The sequence below is a fragment of the Ranitomeya imitator genome, chromosome 5 (assembly GCF_032444005.1).
Source record: "Ranitomeya imitator isolate aRanImi1 chromosome 5, aRanImi1.pri, whole genome shotgun sequence".
Taxonomy (NCBI): domain Eukaryota; kingdom Metazoa; phylum Chordata; class Amphibia; order Anura; family Dendrobatidae; genus Ranitomeya; species Ranitomeya imitator.
In genome coordinates this window covers 128,689,796-128,708,885 of record NC_091286.1, presented here as the reverse complement: position 1 = coordinate 128,708,885, position 19,090 = coordinate 128,689,796, and the positions used below count along the sequence as shown (strand labels likewise).

Here is a 19,090-nt window from a genome sequence, read left to right as displayed (position 1 = left end):
GGCTTCATTGGGGAGGGGGCTTACATATCATGATAACCCCTGAGGAAGCCCACACAAAATGCCCTTTGGGGGTTTGTGGGTCACACCTGGATATTCTGAGCCATGGGTAAGAATTCCCTCATTTTAGTGTGCTGTGTTTTAGTTACTAAATGACTGTGCTAGCACCTCTAGGCCTTAGCAGTACCGATCTATATCATTTGCCTCGTTTTGTGACTCTCTTCACACTTGCATGCTCTCATATTGTTATGGTACTGTAAAAAATTATTACTTTTTCCTGTTTCATCAGTTGTGTAAAAAAAATTCTATTTTTATACGCTTATAAGTACAAGGAAGTGTGACTGTATCTTCAGCGAAATTACAACCACTACCAAATGTATTTTACTGGGTCTGAGTAAACTATTAAAAAAAAAACTTGAAGCCTAATTCCTGATTTCAACAGTGCGGTTTTTTTTCTGGGAGGGAGGTGGTGGTTTTTAGCCTGTTTTTGATTTGCGCCAAATTATTCTTCTTTTAATTTGCACCTTTTTAAGTCTGTTTTTTTTTTTTTGCTTTTTCTTCCTAGACATTTGCAGCCAGTTCATAAGTTGTGACTTGTGGCCCTCATTTTAAGGAATACCTTGAAAACATATTTTTAATAAGATTGCAGTTGTTTTAAGTCCATTTGATTTTTAAAAAAAAATGTTTAATTGAACATCTAAAACCACAAATATCTGGCTCATCTCTTCTCATTTTTTACAGCTTGGCGTGGATGTCCTTCACATACGTTTACCAAAGGAGTGCAGTGATGAGGAGGTCAGCATTAAAATATGTTATTATTGTTTTATTTTTGTGTTGGTAAATGTGACGCCAAAGAATGGGATACAGAATGTTACCCTTGTACAACCCCTGGCAAAAATTATGGAATCACCGGCCTTGGAGAATGTTCATTCAGTTGTTTAATTTTGTAGGAAAAAAGCAGATCACAGACATGGCACAAAACTAAAGTAATTTCAAATGGCAACTTTCTGGCATTAAGAAACACTAAAAGAAATAAAGAACAAATAATGTGGTAGTCAGTAATGGTTACTTTTTTTAACCACACATAAGGGAAAAATTATGGAATCACTCAATTCTGAGGAAAAAATTATGGAATCATGAAAAAGAAACAAACAAACAAAAAAAAACCACTCCAAAACATCACTAGTATTTTGTTGCACCACCTCTGCCTTTTATAACAGCTTGCAGTCTGAGGCATGGACTTAATGAGTGTCAGACAGTACTCTTCATCAATCTGGCTCTAACTTTCTCTGATTGCTGTTGCCAGATCAGCTTTGCAGGTTGGAGCCTTGTCATGGACCATTTTCTTCAACTTCCACCAAAGATTTTCAATTGGATTGAGATCCGGACTATTTGCAGACCATGACATTGACCTAATGTGTCTTTTGTCAAGGAATGTTTTCAGTTTTTGCTCTGTGGCAGGATGCATTATCATCTTGAAAAATGATTGAATCATCCCCAAACATCCTTTCAATTGATGGGATTAGAAAAGTGTCCAAAATATTGACATAAACTTGTGCATTTATTGAAGATGTAATGACAGCCATCTCCCCAGTGCCATTACGTGACTTGCAGCCCCATATCATCAATGACTGAAAATGTGCACGTTCTCTTCAGGCAGTCATCTTTATAAATCTTATTGGAACGGCACCAAACAAAAGTTCCAGCATCATCACCTTGCCCAATGCAGATTTGTGATTCATCACAGAATAGGACTTTCATCTAGTCATCCATTGTAACTTTGTTTTTTTCTGTTTAGGTGTTAATGATGGCTTTGGTTTTAGCTTTTCTTTATGTAAATCCCATTTCCTTTAGGCGATTTCGTACAGTTCGGTCACAGATGTTGACTCCAGTTTCCACCCATTCGGTCCTCATTTGTTTTGTTGTGCATTTCCTGTTTTGGAGATATATTGCTTGAAGTTTCCGGCCTTGACACTTTGATGTCTTCCTTGGTCTACCAGTATGTTTGCCTTTAACAACCTTCCCATGTTCTTTGTCTTTGGTTCAGATTTTAGACACAGCTGACTGTGAACAACCAACATCTTTTGCAACATTGCGTGATGATTTACCCTCTTTTAAGAGTTTGATAATCCTCTCCTTTGTTTCAATTGATATCTCTCGTGTTGGAGCCATGATTCATGTCAGTCCACTTGGTGCAACAGCTCTCCAAGGTGTGATCACTCCTTTTTAGATGCAAACTAATGAGCAGATCTAATTTGATGCAGGTGTTATTTTTGGATGTGAAAATTTACAGGGTGATTCTATAATTTTTTCCTCACAATTGACTGATTCCATAATTTTTCCCCTATTCTTGATTAAAAAAAGTAACCATTACTGACTATTACATTTTTTGTTCTTGATTTCTTTTAGTGTTTTTTAAAGCCATAAACTTGCCATTTGAAATTACTTTAGTTTTGTGCCATGTCTGTGATCTGCTTTTTTTTTCCTATAAAATTAAACAACTGAATGAACATCCTCCAAGGCCGGTGATTCCATAATTTTTGCCAGGGGTTGTATGTATGGTGATCTGAGGTATCAGCTTTGGCTTTTGCATTGTTGGATAGTAGTTTTTTCTTACTTCCTCTTCTTGCTATGTCAATATTTTAGCATGTGTTTTTGCTCTTCTGTACATGGATGGTGCAACATGTTCATTCATTGCACGTGGAGGTATGGCTAATTTTTGTCTTAAAAGGGCAATACCACCTAATGTCAGAGCTGCTGAGCCTGTATATTGCATTCCAAAACTGCATTCACTGTGCACGTCTTTTTGTTCACAGTAGTGTTAGTATATTATATGAAGAGGAAAATAAAAGCTTTCCATTTGTCAAGATTGTCTCCTGTTTTTGTTTTTTTGTGAAGGGAATTCTTAGGCTGCTTTATTATTGCATTTATTATGTTTTTTGCATCAGTGTTTGAGACAAAACCAGGGCTGTGAGTTAAACTAAATAAAGAATAATGGAAAGATCGCATTTCTTCTGTGTTTATACATTCAACTTTTGGCTTACAAAATGGATGTAAAAAAAAAATCAAGGCCACCTTCATACTTCCGTGTTTCCAGAATGTGTGACGTCCGTTTTCACATGTACTGGAGACACGTACACACGCACACCTATTGTAATGTTTGGGTCTGCGCTGTCTGTATGAACCACACCTGTGTCCGTGTGACCCACACCTAGACATGTGTTTTTTTGTTTTTTTTCCGGCAGTATGGATGACCATGCGTACTGCACACTGATGACATAAAGTAACACTATTCACAGTGGCCGGGTACTGACGCCACCACTCATCTCTGTTCTCCATGCTTAGTGTGGTACACACAATGCAAAGATTGAGTCAACTTCTCCCCTAACTTCTCCCCTTTTTTTTTTTTTTTTTTTTTTTAAAACCTGGTTTCAGGTGTGATTTTCATTTTTCCCTCGTATGTTTCTTGCCGCAGGCACAATTTTGTTGTACCATTTTTGGGGTTGTACAAAATTATGTCCCGCGTTCCTTTTTTTTTTTTTTTTTCCTTTTGGGTTCCAATACACCTAAAGAAAATAAACATATGTAATTTTCAATAATTACTGTATATACTCGAGTATAAGCCGAGACACCTAATTTTGCCACAAAAAACTGGGAAAACTTAATGACTCGAGTATAAGTCTAGGGTGGAAAATGCAGCAGCTACTGGTAAATGACAAAAATAAAAAATAGATACCAATAAAAGTAAAATTAATTGAGACATCAGTAGGATAAGTGTTTTTGAATATCCATATTGAATCAGGAGCCCCATATAATGCTCCATACAGTTCATGATGGGCCCCATAATATGCTCCATATTAAAATATGCCCACAATTGGTGATTATGGCCCCATAAGATGCTCCATAGACTATTATGCCCCATATGCTGTTGCTGCGATTAAAAAAAAAAAAAAAAGACATACTCGCCTATTGTCGCTCAGGCCCCAGACACTTGCTATAGTAATTTTTCCCTGTTCCACCGCCAGGTGCCGCTGTGTCTTCCCCGTCTTCCGCACTGACGCTCAGGCAGAGGGCACGCACTAAGCACGTCATTTCGCCCTCTGACCTGAGCGTCACAGGCAGATGACGCGGAAGACGGCACCCGGCGGTGGAGCGAGGACAGGTGAATATCACCATGCTCCCCCTCCCCATTATACTCACCTGCTCCCGGCGCGGACCCTGGCAGCTTCTATGATGGACTCTCTGGGCACGGCAGTTCTTCCAGCTTTGAGCAGTCACTGGTACCACTCATTACAGTAATGAATATGCGGCTCCACCTCTATGGGAGTGGAGTCGCGTCCATATTTTTTTAAAACCTTCAATATTCCACTCCTGCTATTATACATATACTGCATAACATATTCTTGGTGTTGGGGGTTCTGTAACACGGCTCCCCCTTTCAGCGACGCGATCGGCATACACAGTCTGATCCTTAACGGATCGGCTTGGGGATGACCGAAGTTTATGGGGTTGGTACGAGTTCCGTTTGCCGACTTAGTCCATCGGCATTACCGTTTTGTTTGCTGGGTCTGTAGTGGATGGTGAAGTCCAGAGGTTGTAGGGCTAAACTCCACCGCAGTAATCTGGCGTTGTCTCCGGAGACCCAATTAAGCCAGACTAGGGGATTATGGTCCGTTATGAGGGAAAACCTGTCGTCCATACAAATATGGTTGTAACTTTTTGAGTGCCCATACTATTGCCAGGCACTCCTTCTCGATGGCCGCATAGCTCACTTCACGGGGCAGTAGTTTCCGACTCAGGTAAGCTACCGGGTGTTCTTGGCTGTCCAGCCCGACTTGGCTTAGTACTGCCCCAAATCCAAACATAGAAGCATCTGTGTGAACCAGGAAACGTTTAGTTGGATCGGGTGCGGCCAATATAGGGGTATTGGTGAGGGCGTCCTTTAGCTGGCGGAAGGCTTCCTCGCACTCTGGGGTCCAGGTTACCTGGCGGGGTTGGTTCTTATGGGTCAGATCAGTGAGGGGCTTGGCTACGCTGCTGTAATTGGGAACGAATTTCCTGTAATACCCCGCTGTCCCTAGAAACGCCATGACCTGGGTTTTAGTGCGTGGGGTGGGCCATTTGGCCATGGCCTCAATCTTGGCTGGTTCTGGTCTCTGTTTCCCACTTCCCACCCAATGCCCTAAATACTGAACCTCTGCTTTGCCCATGTGACACTTGTTTGGGTTCAGGGTGATTCCGGCCTTGTGGATCCTGTCTAATACTGTCTCTAGGTGATTTAGATGCTCTTCCCATGTCGCGCTGTAGATGGCGAAGTCATCCAGGTAGGCGCACGCATAGTCCTGGAGACCATCCAGAAGCCGGTCAGCCAGCCTCTGGAAGGTCGCCAGGGCAGTCTTAATCCCGAATGGCATAACTTGAAACTGGAATAAGCCAAACGGGGTGACAAATGCCGACTTGGGAATAGCATCAGGACTAAGGGGAATCTGCCAGTAGCCTTTGCATAGATCAATGGTGGTCAAATACTTTGCCCCTGCCAGCCGGTCTAACAAGTCATCCACACGCGGCATGGGATACGCATCCGTCACTGTTTTCTCATTGAACTTACGATAGTCTACACAAAACCGTGTAGTCCCATCCTTCTTGGGCACGAACACTACGGGGGATGCCCAGGGACTAGCTGACTCTTCAATGACCCCTAAACGCAACATGTCTTGTATCTCTTGTCGCATCCCTTTTCGTACAGACTCAGGGACCCGGAAGGGGGGTTGTCGCAGGGGGGTCTGATCCTGGGTCTCAACCTTGTGTTGTGCCAGGTGAGTGTACCCGGGTTTCCCCGAAAACATCCTCTGTCGCTGCTTCAACAACTCTTCAGCCTGCTGTCTCTCCCGGGGACCCAAGTCTTCACCCCAGTGTACCTGGTCCCATGTTTTAGACTGAGTCCTCTCCCCTAAGACATCAGGCAAGGGAAGTCCGGCTAAATCCTCTACTTCAGGTGCACAGATGGCCACTACCTCTTCAGGGCGCTTCCGATAGGGCTTCAGCATATTCACGTGGAACATGCGGATAACCCTGGGGTCGTCACAATTGGCGACATTATAGGTGGTGTCGGCTATTTTCCCCACTACCTGGTAGGGTCCCTGCCATGCAGCTTGGAACTTGTTCTGCCTAGTGGGCTCTAACACCAGGACCTTCTTCCCTATTTCCAAGTTGCGCTCTCTGGCCCTCCGATCGTACCATATGCGCTGGCGCCGCTGGGCCACCTGCATGTTCCCACGTGCAGCCTGGGTCAGCTCCTGTAGGCGGTCCCGGAATTCCAGCACATAGGGTACAATAGGTACCCCTTCTATGGTGCCCTCCCCTTCCTAGTGTTCTAGCACTAAGTCTAGGGGTCCCCTTACCCGTCTCCTGTATACCAGTTCGAATGGGGAGAACCCCGTGGATTCTTGGGGCACCTCTCGATAGGCAAACAGGAGGTGAGGCAAGAATTTCTTCCAGTCCCTGTAGGTCCTGGTAAAAGTCCCAATGAGTTGTTTTAACGTCCCGTTAAAGTGTTCACACAACCCATTGGTTTGCGGGTGGTACGGGGCGCTTCTAATGGACTTTACGCCGCACAGCTTCCACAGTTGGTTAGTCACCTCTGCTGTAAACTGGGTACCCTGGTCTGATATAATCTCCCGGGGAAATCCAACCCATGAGAAAACCTGGAGCAGGGCAGCCGCCATCATCTCTGCCAGTATGTTAGGTAACGCAACCGCCTCTGGATACCGTGTGGCATAATCTACCACTGTCAATATATACCTTTTCCCTGACGGACTGGGTTTGGCTAACGGCCCTATCAGATCGACCGCTACTCGGCTAAATGGTTCCTCCACAATGGGGAGGGGGCGTAATTTGGCCTTGCATCGATCTCTCCTCTTGCCAATGCGCTGGCAACTGTCACAGGTCTGGCAGTACTGACGAACATCATAGGTTACCCCCGGCCAAAAGAAGTTTTGTGTCAGACGATGCCTGGTGTGCGACTGACGCCGAAGTGCCCGGCCAAGGGAATGTCATGAGAGATTCGCAGTAACTCCTGCCTATACTTCTTGGGAACTACCAGCTGTCGTTTTATAGTGGGGCTCGTCCCTGTTTGGTGCTGCTCTGTGATCCGGTAGAGGAGTCCCTGCTTCCATATAAACTGTTCCCCTTCCAGTACCCCTCTCCCCTCCTGTGCCTTCTCACGATATCCCTCCAATGAAGGATCCTCAAGTAACTCCCTCTTAAATTCATCTGGGGTGGCCCAAGAAATGTGTCTGGCTATGGGAATACGTGTAGGGCTGGGATGTCTTACCTGGGCCTCCTCTGAGTGTGATTCCGCCTCCGCAGCTCGAGCTTGTCTCCGGGTGGTCACAGGATATGTCTCAGCCAGAGGGGCAACCGAGAAGGCAGACAACATGGGCCCCAAGTCATTTCCCAGCAAAACGTTTGCAGGCAAATCCTCCATCAAGCCGACCTCAACAAGGCCATCCCCAACTCCCCAGTTCAGGTGAATCCTGGCAGTGGGCAGTCGATGTATGGCTCCCCCTGTTACACGGACTGCCACTGTCCGGTCCATCTTCTCTTGGTCCCGGACGAGATGAGGCTTCACAAGGGTCAAAGTTGCTCCGGAATCTTACTCCCTGCATGCGTTTCCCATTAACCCACGCGACCTGTCGATGCTGTTGTCGATTATCTGCCCGGGCTGCCTGCACGGGGTATACTTCCTCCACCCCTTGTTAGTTGTAGCCCCCAATGCCGGGTCAGCTTCGCCTTGGTAGCAGTGTACAGCGGCCCGGCGGAAGGTAGCTGTTCCCGCCTTTGGCCACTGGGTATGCTGAGTCCGGTTGGGACATTGACTTTGCAGGTGGCCCAGCTGACAGCAGGTGTGGCATCGCGCCCCAGGGGAACTGTGGTAGGCCGCGTTTCTAGCTGGTCCCCCTACAATCTTCGGTGGTTTGGGGCCCTCCAGGTCCATGGGCGGACCCCTATTGACCATCTTTGATCCGGACAACTGAGGCCTCCTGGCGTCATGATGTTCATCGGCCAGACGAGCGGCTTCCTCAAGAGTCATTGGCCGCCTGTCCTGAAGCCATTCCTGTGTCTCCGGGTTTAGTCCATTAAAGAATCGTTCTAACAAGAAGAGCTGGAGGACGTCCTCCTTAGTGGTTGCTTGGCTCCCTTGTACCCACTGTAGTAGTGACCACCGTAATTTACAGGCCCATTCAGCGTGAGTATCGGTTACTCGTTTTATAAGTCCGGGAAACTTTTGGCGGTATGCCTCTGGTGTCAGCGCATACCGGGCCAAGATCACTTCTTTGATCCTCTCATAGTCCATACAGTCCTCATCAGGTACCGTGCGATAGGCGTCCGCTGCCCGGCCTGTCAGCTTGCTGGCCAGAATCTGAACCCGTTCCTCCGGCTTCACTTGATGATGAAGGGCACACTGCCGCTCAAAGTCCTGCAGAAAGCCATCAATGTCTTCCTCTGCTTCCCCCAACTGTCGAAAGGCATTATACTCGATCTTTTTGTGGCTTACTGTTGAAGGTACCTGGGCGGAGGCCAGAGCTCCCCCTGCTCGCTGACTCTCCTCTCTCCGCTCTGCCATCTCCATCTTGGCCAGCTCCACTTTGGTCCGCTCTGCCATCTGCATCTTGGCTAGCTCTATCCTGGTCCGCTCGGCCATCTCTTCCTTCAGATCAGTACGCACATTAGCCATCACCTCTCGTATGATCTCTACTGCAGGGTTTGGGCCATAGAACGCCAGTCTGTTCTTTACCTCCCTCTGGAATTCAGTCTCCTCCACATTCACATTGGGGGGCGCTGCACTGCCGTGTTCCATGATGGCTGCTATCAAATCCGCTTTTGTTTTGTTGCTGGCGATTAACCCTCGGGCTTCCACCAGATCTTTTAATGTAGTCCTCTTTAACTTCTGGTAGTTGTCTTCCATTCATTCCTTTCCTCCTGTAGAAGGGGTATCAGATCCCGCTGTCTGCCACCAGTGTAACGGGGTCTACCAAGCTCGGGTACCTCTTTCAGTACCACCCCGTGTTTCAGGAGGTCCACTCTGGAATTCCTTGGTTACGTGAGAGCATATAAAAGCTGACTGCTACTCCACGAATTTCCAGTCTAAAAGAACCACTTTTATTTACAGCACACAGAATATATAACACAGATACACAGGGCAGGCCAATAGGAACACAGCAGGCCAGACCTACATTACAATAGCCGCAGGGGGCCGGAGCCTGCCAATATTTACTGTGGGAATTACAAAGGTGGTGGTGGGGGGGGGGGGGGGGGGTCAGAAAGAGAATTTCTTGTCCAGGGGCGCAGCCTGTGGACTGATGTGGACTATTATACATGCATGTACTGCATAACATATTCTTGGTGTTGGGGGTTCTGTAACACAAGGTTATCACCTTAATGTGTCACGGCACGTGCACAAGTACTTATAGGTGAATGTAACATCTGAGGTGATTCCAGTCAGAAAACTTTAGACCGATGTCTGTAGAGGTTTTAGAGGGAACCCAGGCTTTTAGGCCTGCAGGAGATCTTGTAGTGAAAACAGCCTCCACATGTGTTCTGCTCTCCCTGAGGGCATCTCTCAGACTAAAGAGCATTCTAGACTTGCCTTGAGGACAGCTCCTCCTATTGACCATGTGACTAGGAGCTGGCCAATAGGACACCAAATTCACATCTCAGATCCTTACAAAACAATAATTGAGTCATTGTACACTTTCACCATTAGGTGGCACCAGAACACAGCAAATGAGAAATGCACTGCATCTAAAATGGAGGTGACTACAAATAGAGAATTACAGCTCACAAATGTAGGGGATAATGTAGAAGGGCAGTTAGAGAGTGAGCTGTAGTGTACAGAAGTTCCTCACAATCCAGGATTACTTAAAGGGAAGGATACACTCTGGACTGGGTCAGTACACCAACAAGAGTGTTCGATCACATGAGCACTAGGATGTAGTTTGCGTACTTCCAACCACATTTCAACTAGACTTGCTCTGCCTGTCACAATACAAGCGAATTAACAGAGCACATCTTTTTGGCACATGACCGCATGTATGCAAATAGCACTGCAAGCAGAAAGAATTCAGAGTGACTGCACCCTTTTATCAGAAGGGTCAAAGTAAAGTTCGTTCTAGATCCCCATCTATTTAGTACTATAATCTAAACTAAATTCTAATGTAGTTGCAGTAAAAACTCCCTATCCTTCCATAACTACACTAACAACTTTTCACATTTTTTCCCTACTTCCTGTCTGACGCCTCATTTTTTTTTTTTTGAATCCCAGTGCATGGTGGGAAACTCAAAGCGTCATCTGGAGGCAGAGGCTGCCATCACTGTCACAGCCTCTGCCTCCTCCCTGAGACGAAGCGCCAGTGACACTTCATTCAGGGTGGGGCTAGACCCTGCACGCTGCGCGGTTTGCGATTATGCACAATCAGCTATTTTTCCATTTGAGATCAGCAGAGATGAACCAGCTACACCAGCAGTTGCAGGGGCTAGCCCCGCCGCTGAAATGAGCGTCACTGGCGCTTTGTTTCAGGGAGGGGGAAGAGGCTGCAGCAGTGACTGCAGCCTCCGCCACTGATGACGTGGTGTTTGAGTATCCCAGCATGCAATGGGATTCTTAAAGCATAATCAGTAAGGAAGTAAAGGGGGGAAAAAGGTAGAAAATCAGGTAGATGGTGTAGTTGGGAAACGGTAGGGAATTTTTAATGTAACTATATTAGAAATGACCTTAGTTTAGTTTATGGTATCACATAGGGATTTACAATGAAATTTACTTTGACTTCATACCACACCTTTAAAAAAGGATATCTGGGACTTTATATAAAAATGTACCTAAGAACAATTACCTGCCTGTTAGTGCTTCCAGGGCACATTTTTTTGTTTCTCCATAAAGTCACAGAAATACTCTTTAAGAAAGTTTGGTCCAGGGGCTGTGTTAGCTAAAGCTGACTTCATATCTGTTTTTTGGTTGCTACCTGATTTAAGTTTGATAGTTTGTGTGTGGTGTTGTATTAGATAGATGTATATTGCCAATGGGCTTTACTTTTTCATAAAAACTGACTATTCTTGATTTTGGATAGAATTATTTATTTGGTCCTAGTTTGGGTCTGTTTCTATTGTTACTTGAGGAAAAAAAATATTCTCTTCTCCTATCTAAGTCTGTGAAGATTGGACCGCACGTAAATGGCATCCGCCAAGTGCTGACTGTGGTGTGTCTTTAACTCCGCATAAACTGAACTGCGGTGCGTGTTTCAAATCCACAACATGTCACTTTGTCTTATGGGTACGATGAGTTTTATGTGAAGATTTTTCCCATAGACTTGCATCAAAAACGCATGCAATCCGCACATGAATATCAAGGTTTTGTTAAAGTTAAATACCAGTATGTATCAAAAACTAAACGGTTTTGTTTAACCCCTTTACCCCCAAGGGTGGTTTGCACGTCAATGACCAGGCCAATTTTTACAATTCTGACCACTGTCCCTTTATGAGGTTATAACTCCGAAACGCTTCAACGGATCCTGGTGATTCTGACATTGTTTTCTCGTGACATATTGTACTTCATGATAGTGGTAAAATTTCTTTGATAGTACCTACGTTTATTTGTGGAAAAAAACGGAAATTTGGCGAAAATTTTGAAAATTTCGCAATTTTCAAACTTTGAATTTTTATGCAATTAAATCACAGAGATATGTCACACAAAATACTTAATAAGTAACATTTCCCACATGTCTCCTTTACATCAGCATAATTTTGGAACCAAATTTTTTTTTTGTTAGGGAGTTATAAGGGTTAAAAGTTGACCAGCAATTTCTCATTTTTACAACACCATTTTTTTTTTTAGGGACCACGTCTCATTTGAAGTCATTTTGAGGGGTCTATATGATAGAAAATTCCCAAGTGTGACACCATTCTAAAAACTGCACCCCTCAAGGTGCTCAAAACCACATTCAAGAAGTTTATTAACCCTTCAGGTGTTTAATAGGAATTTTTGGAATGTTTAAATAAAAATGAACATTTAACTTTTTTACACAAAAAATTTACTTCAGCTCCAATTTGTTTTATTTTACCAAGGGTAACAGGAGAAAATGGACCCCAAAAGTTGTAGTCCAATTTGTCCTGAGTACGCTGATACCCCATATGTGGCAGTAAACCACTGTTTGGGCGCATGGGAGAGCTCGGAAGGGAAGGAGCGCCGTTTGACTTTTTAATGCAAAATTGACAGGAATTGATGGGACGCCATGTTGCGTTTGGAGAGCCCCTGATGTGCCTAAACATTGAAACCCCCCACAAGTGACACCATTTTGGAAAGTAGACCCCCTAAGGAACTTATCTGGATGTGTGGTGAGCACTTTGACCCACCAAGTGCTTCACAGAAGTTTATAATGCAGAACCGTAAAAATAAAAAAATCATATTTTTTCACAAAAATTATATTTTTTGCCCCCAATTTTTTATTTTTCCAAGGGTAAGAGAAGAAATTGGACCTCAAAAGTTTTTGTCCAATTTGTCCTGAGTACGCTGATACCCCATATGTGGCAGTAAACCACTGTTTGGGCGCATGGGAGAGCTCGGAAGGGAAGGAGCGCCGTTTGACTTTTCAAGCAAAATTGACAGAAATTGAGATGGGACGCCATGTTGCGTTTGGAGAGCCACTGATGTGCCTAAACATTGAAACCCCCCACAAGTGACACCATTTTGGAAAGTAGACCCCCTAAGGAACTCATCTTGATGTGTTGTGAGAGCTTTGAACCCCCAAGTATTTCACTACAGTTTATAACGCAGAGCCGTGCAAATAAAAAATATTTTTTTTTCCACAAAAATTATATTTTAGCCCCCAGTTTTGTATTTTTCCAAGGTTAGCAGGAGAAATTGGACCCTAAATGTTGTTGTCCAATTTGTCCTGAGTACGCTGATACCCGATATGTGGGGGGGAACCACCGTTTGGGCGCATGGGAGGGCTCGGAAGGGAAGGAGCATCATTTGGAATGCAGACTTAGATGGATTGGTCTGCAGGCGTCACATTGCGTTTGCAGAGCCCCTAATGTACCTAAACAGTAGAAACCCCCCACAAGTGACCCCATATTGGAAACTAGACCCCTCAATGAACTTATCTAGATGTGTTGTGAGAACTTTGAACCCCCAAGTGTTTGACTACAGTTTATAACGCAGAGCCGTGAAAATAAAAAATCTTTTTGTTTTCCCACAAAAATTATTTTTTAGCCCCCAGTTTTGTATTTTCCCAAGGGTAACAGGAGAAATTGGTCCACAAAAGTTGTTGTCCAATTTGTCCTGAGTACGCTGATACCCCATATGTGAGGGTAAACCCCTGTTTGGGCACACAGGAGAGCTCGGAAGGGAAGGAGCACTGTTTTACTTTTTCAACGCAGAATTGGCTGGAATTGAGATCGGACGCCATGTCGTGTTTGGAGAGACCCTGATGTGCCGAAACAGTGGAAACCCCCCAATTATAACTGAAACCCTAATCCAAACATACCCCTAACCCTAATTCCAACGGTAACCCTAACCACACCTCTAACCCTGACACACCCCTAACCCTAATCCCAACCCTATTCCCAACTGTAAATGTAATCTAAACCCTAACCCTAACTTTAGCCCCAACCCTAACCCTAGCCCTAACCCTAGCCCTAACCCTAGCCCTAGCCCTAGCCCTAGCCCTAACCCTAACCCTAGCCCTAACCCTAGCCCTAACCCTAGCCCTAATGGGAAAATGGAAATAAATACATTTTTTTTATTTTTCCCTAACTAAGGGGGTGATGAAGGGGGGTTTGATTTACTTTTATAGCGAGTTTTTTAGCGGATTTTTATGATTGGCAGCCGTCACACACTGAAAGACCCTTTTTATTGCAAAAAATATTTTTTGCAATACCACATTTTGAGAGCTATAATTTTTCCATATTTTGGTCCACAGAGTCATGTGAGGTCTTGTTTTTTGTGGGACGAGTTGACGTTTTTATTGAAAACATTTTCGGGCACGTGACATTTTTTGATCGCTTTTTATTCCGATTTTTGTGAGGAAGAATGACCAAAAACCAGCTATTCATGAATTTCTATTGGGGGAGGCGTTTATACCGTTCCGCGTTTGGTAAAATTGATAAATCAGTTTTATTCTTCGGGTCAGTACGATTACAGCGATACCTCATTTATATCATTTTTTTATGGTTTGGCGCTTTTATACGATAAAAACTATTTTACAGAAAAAATAATTATTTTTGCATCGCTTTATTCTCAGGACTATAACTTTTTTATTTTTTTGCTGATGATGCTGTATGGCAGCTCGTTTTTTGCGGGACAATATGACGCTTTCAGCGGTACCATGGTTATTTATATCTGTCCTTTTGATCGCGTGTTATTCCACTTTTTGTTCGGCAGTATGATAATAAAGCGTTGTTTTTTGCCTCGTTTTTTTTTTTCTTACGGTGTTTACTGAAGGGGTTAACTAGTGGGACAGTTTTATAGGTTGGGTCGTTACGGACGCGGCGATACTAAATATGTGTACTTTTATTGTTTTTTTTTTTTTTTATTTAGATGAAGAAATGTATTTATGGGAATAATATTTTTTTTTTTTCATTATTTTGGAATATTTTTTTTAATTTTTTTTTTACACATTTGGAAATTTTTTTTTTACTTTTTTACTTTGTCCCAGGGGAGAACATCACAGATCATTGATCTGACAGTTTGCACAGCACTCTGTCAGATCACTGATCTGACATGCAGCGCTGCAGCCTTCACAGTGCCTGCTCTGAGCAGGCTCTGTGAAGCCACCTCCCTCCCTGCAGGACCCGGATCCGCGGCCATCTTGGATCCGGGGCTGGAGGAAGCAGGGAGGGAGGTGAGACCCTCGCAGCAACGCGATCACATCAGGGAAGCCCGCAGGGAGCCCCCTCCCTGCGCGGTGCTTCCCTGCTCTGCCGGCACATCCCGATCATCTTTGATCGCGGTGTGCCAGGGGTTAATGTGCCGGGGGCGGTCCGTGACCGCTCCTGGCACATAGTGCCGGATGTCAGCTGCGATAAGCAGCTGACACCCGGCCGCGATCGGCCGCGCTCCCCCCGTGAGCGCGGCCGATCGGCTATGACGTACTATCCCGTCCAGGGTCAGATAAGCCCAGGGCACCTCGACGGGATAGTACGTCTAAGGTCACAGAGGGGTTAAAACATGACCTAGCAATAAGAGACAAACTGCGATAAAAATGCATGTAAAAAACGCACTACAATATGCAAATACCGTATATACTCGCGTATAAGCCGAGATTTGCAGCCCAAAATTTTGGGCTGAAAGTGCCCCTCTCGGCTTATACTCGAGTCACGGTGGACGGCGGGTGAGGGGGAGAGGGCGCTGAGGCATACTCGCCTAGTCCCGGCGATCCTGGCGCTCCCCCCTGCCCGTCACACGGTCTTCGGTGCTGCACCCATAGGGGTGGAGCCGCCTATTCATTTCTCTAATCAGCGGTGCCGGTGACCGCTGATAGAGGAAGAGGCTGTGGCACCGAAGACCGTGTGACAGGCAGAGGGAGCGGGATGCCTGGAGCAGGTAAGTATGTCATATTCACCTGTCCGCGTTCCACACGCCTGGCGCCGCTCTGTCTTCGCGTCCTCTTGCTCTGACTGTTCAGGTCAGAGGGCGCGATGACGCATATAGTGTGCGCGCCGCCCTCTGCCTGATCAGTCAGAGCGGAGAGACGCCGGGACCGGACGCTGGGAGCTGCAAGCAAGAGAGGCGAGTATGGCGTTTTTTTTTTTTTTATTGCAGCAGCAGCAATGGCACAGCTTTCTATGGCACAGCTATGGGGCAATACTGAACGGCGCAGGCCACTATATGGCAGCTATGGGGCAATAATGAATGGTGCAGAGCACTATATGGCAGCTATGGGGCAATACTGAACGGCGCAGAGCACTATATGGCAGCTATGGGGCAATAATGAACGGCGCAGAGCACTATATGGCAGCTATGGGGCAATACTGAACGGTGCAGAGCACTATATGGCAGCTATGGGGCAATACTGAACGGCGCAGAGCACTATACGGCAGCTATGGGGCAATAATGAACGGCGCAGAGCACTATATGACAGCTATGGGGCAATACTGAACGGCGCAGAGGCACTATATGGCAGCTATGGGGCAATAATGAACGGTTCAGAGCACTATATGGCAGCTATGGGGCAATAATGAACGGCGTAGAGCACTATATGGCACAGCTATGGGGCAATACTGAACGGCGCAGAGCACTATATGGCACAGCTATGGGGCAATAATGAACGGCGTAGAGCACTATATGGCACAGCTGAGGCATACTTACCTAGTCCCAGCGATCCTGGCGCTCCCCCTGCCGTCCCACGGTCTTCGGTGCTGCAGTTCTTCCTCTATCAGCGGTCACGTGGGACCGCTCATTAGAGAAATGAATAGGCGGCTCCACCTCCCATAGGGGTGGAGCCGCCTATTCATTTCTCTAATCAGCGGTAACGGTGACCGCTGATAGAGGAAGAAGCTGCGGCACCGAAGACAGCTGTCCGGGGGAAGGAGCCGGACGCCAGGACCAGGTAAGTATGTAATATTCACCTGTCCGCGTTCCAGCCTCTGGGCGTCGCTCCATCTTCCCGGCTTCTCTGCGCTCTGACTGTTCAGGTCAGAGGGCGCGATGACGCATATAGTGTGCGCGGCGCCCTCTGCCTGATCAGTCAGAGCGGAGACGCCGGGACGAGACGCCGGGAGCTGCAAGCAAGAGAGGTGAGTATGTGTTTTTTTTTTTTTACTGCAGCAGCAGCGACAATGGCAGAGCTTTCTATGGGGCAATATGAACGGTGCAAGAGCACTATATGGGGCACAGCTTTCTATGGGGCAATATGAACGGTGCAAGAGCACTATATGGGGCAGAGCTATAGGGCAATAATGAACGGCGCAGAGCACTATATGGCACAGCTATGGGGAAATAATGATCTATTTTTATTATTGAAATTCACCGGTAGCTGCTGCATTTCCACCCTAGGCTTATACTCGAGTCAATAAGTTTTCCCAGTTTTTTTGTGGCAAAATTAGGGGGGTCGGCTTATACTCGGGTCGGCTTATACTCGAGTATATACGGTACTTAAGGTGCAAAAATGGTGCAGAAAATCTGATGCCTCAAAAACTCCCCATATACAGATTGTGGGAACATGGCGTTTATTGGAGACACTCTCAGCTCTGAAGTTTTTGGGTGTGCTTTTACGATCTAATGAAAGACAGGTTGATCCTTGGTATTACCTTTGATACAGTTAAAATGCAGATTCAATTACCGGGAGGCAAGTTGACAAGGATTTGTGTTAAACAGGATGTTGTCGGTGGTGTTAAAGGACGTGCTGTCGCCATCAGTTGTTTTTTGCAGCACATGTGATTCCTGTGGGTAGGATATTAGCTGGAAAGCTGTGAGGCTAAAAAAAAGTACTGAATTCTCTATATTCTCAGATACATATTACTCACCCCTCGAGGAGGATCTTGTGGCAGTCCGAAATTATGAATGCCAATGCCTTAGGCTCTTATACAGAGGCAGCTGTTGGTACAATATAACCTTCAAAAAATATTCATCAGACCAACTTTTAAATAAAAATATAATTATTTTGATTAAAATCACAATTCTATCACCACAAAAATTCTTATAGTTCAAAACGTTTATTAATGTTGATAATATAAATTATTAAAATATAGAAATTATATATATATATATATATATATACACCAATTGTGGGGATCAAAAATTCATAGAAAACTGTGTGTACAGGGCAGGGCATACTAAAACTGGTAAAAATAATATATATGTATGTATATTATTTATTTCAAGTGTTATTTATTTATTTCAAGTGGTAAACAATATATATTTTTTAGCCCAACTCATTTTATAACCATAATACAAAAATGTGCAGAGTGCTAAGTAAATATGAAAACCAACTGAATTATATATAAAATTATATATTGTTTACCACTTGAAATAAATAATATACATACATACCGTATATACTCGAGTATAAGCCGACCCGAGTATAAGCCGACCCCCCTAATTTTGCCACAAAAAACTGGGAAAACTTATTGACTCGAGTATAAGCCTAGGGTAGAAAATGCAGCATTTACCAGTGAATTTCAAAAATAAAAATAGATGCTCCATACCGTTCATTATTGCCCCATAGATGCTCCATATACAACTGTGCTATATAGAATGCTCTGCACCGTTGATTATGGCCCCATAGATGCTCCTTATAATGCTGTGCCATATATGCTCTGCACCTTTGATTATGGCCCCATAAATGCTCCTTATGTTGTGCCATATATGCTCTGCACCTTTGATTATGGCCCCATAGATGCTCCTTATAATGCTGTGCCATATATGCTCTGCACCTTTGATTATGGCCCCATAGATGCTCCTTATAATGCTGTGCCCCATATATGCTCTGCACCTTTATGGCCCCATAGGTGCTCCTTATAATGCTGTGCCCCTTATATGCTCTGCACCTTTATGGCCCCATAGGTGCTCCTTATAATGCTGTGCCCCATATATGCTCTGCACCTTTATGGCCCCATAGGTGCTCCTTATAATGCTGTGCCCCATATATGCTCTGCACCTTTATGGCCCCATAGGTGCTCCTTAGAATGCTGCTGGTGCTGCCATAAAAAAAAAAAAAAAATCACATACTCACCTCTCTTCTCAGGACGCCGGCGCTTTCAATAATTACCTGTTCCTCTGCGGCTCCGTCTCCAGCACTGACGCTCAGCAGAGGGCGCGCACTGACTACGTCACAGCGCCCTCTAACCTGAGCGTCACTGCTAGAGGACGCTGCAGACGGAGCCGCACTGGAGCGAGGAGCAGGTAATTATAGCTCTGCGCTCCCCTTACCTGCTGCGGCGCGGTCCCTGCAGTCCCTGGCTTCTCCGGCGCTGCAGCTTCTTCCTGTAATTGAGTGGTCACATGGCACCGATCATTTACAGCAATGAATATGCAGCTCCTCCCCTATGGGGGTGGAGCCGCCTATTCATTTCTGTAATGAGCGGTGCCATGTGACCG

At 45.3% G+C, this 19,090-nt stretch overlaps 1 protein-coding gene across 1 annotated transcript in view; it reads left to right on the top strand.

Moving 5' to 3' along the window:
• Positions 1–19,090, top strand: part of MTHFD1L (methylenetetrahydrofolate dehydrogenase (NADP+ dependent) 1 like) — a 336,729-nt gene that overhangs the window by 24,001 nt on the left and 293,638 nt on the right. Inside the window, exon 4 of the mRNA XM_069769141.1 lies at positions 739–792. Within this exon, the coding sequence (XP_069625242.1) occupies positions 739–792 (54 nt within the window). The remainder of the gene's footprint in view (positions 1–738; positions 793–19,090) is intronic.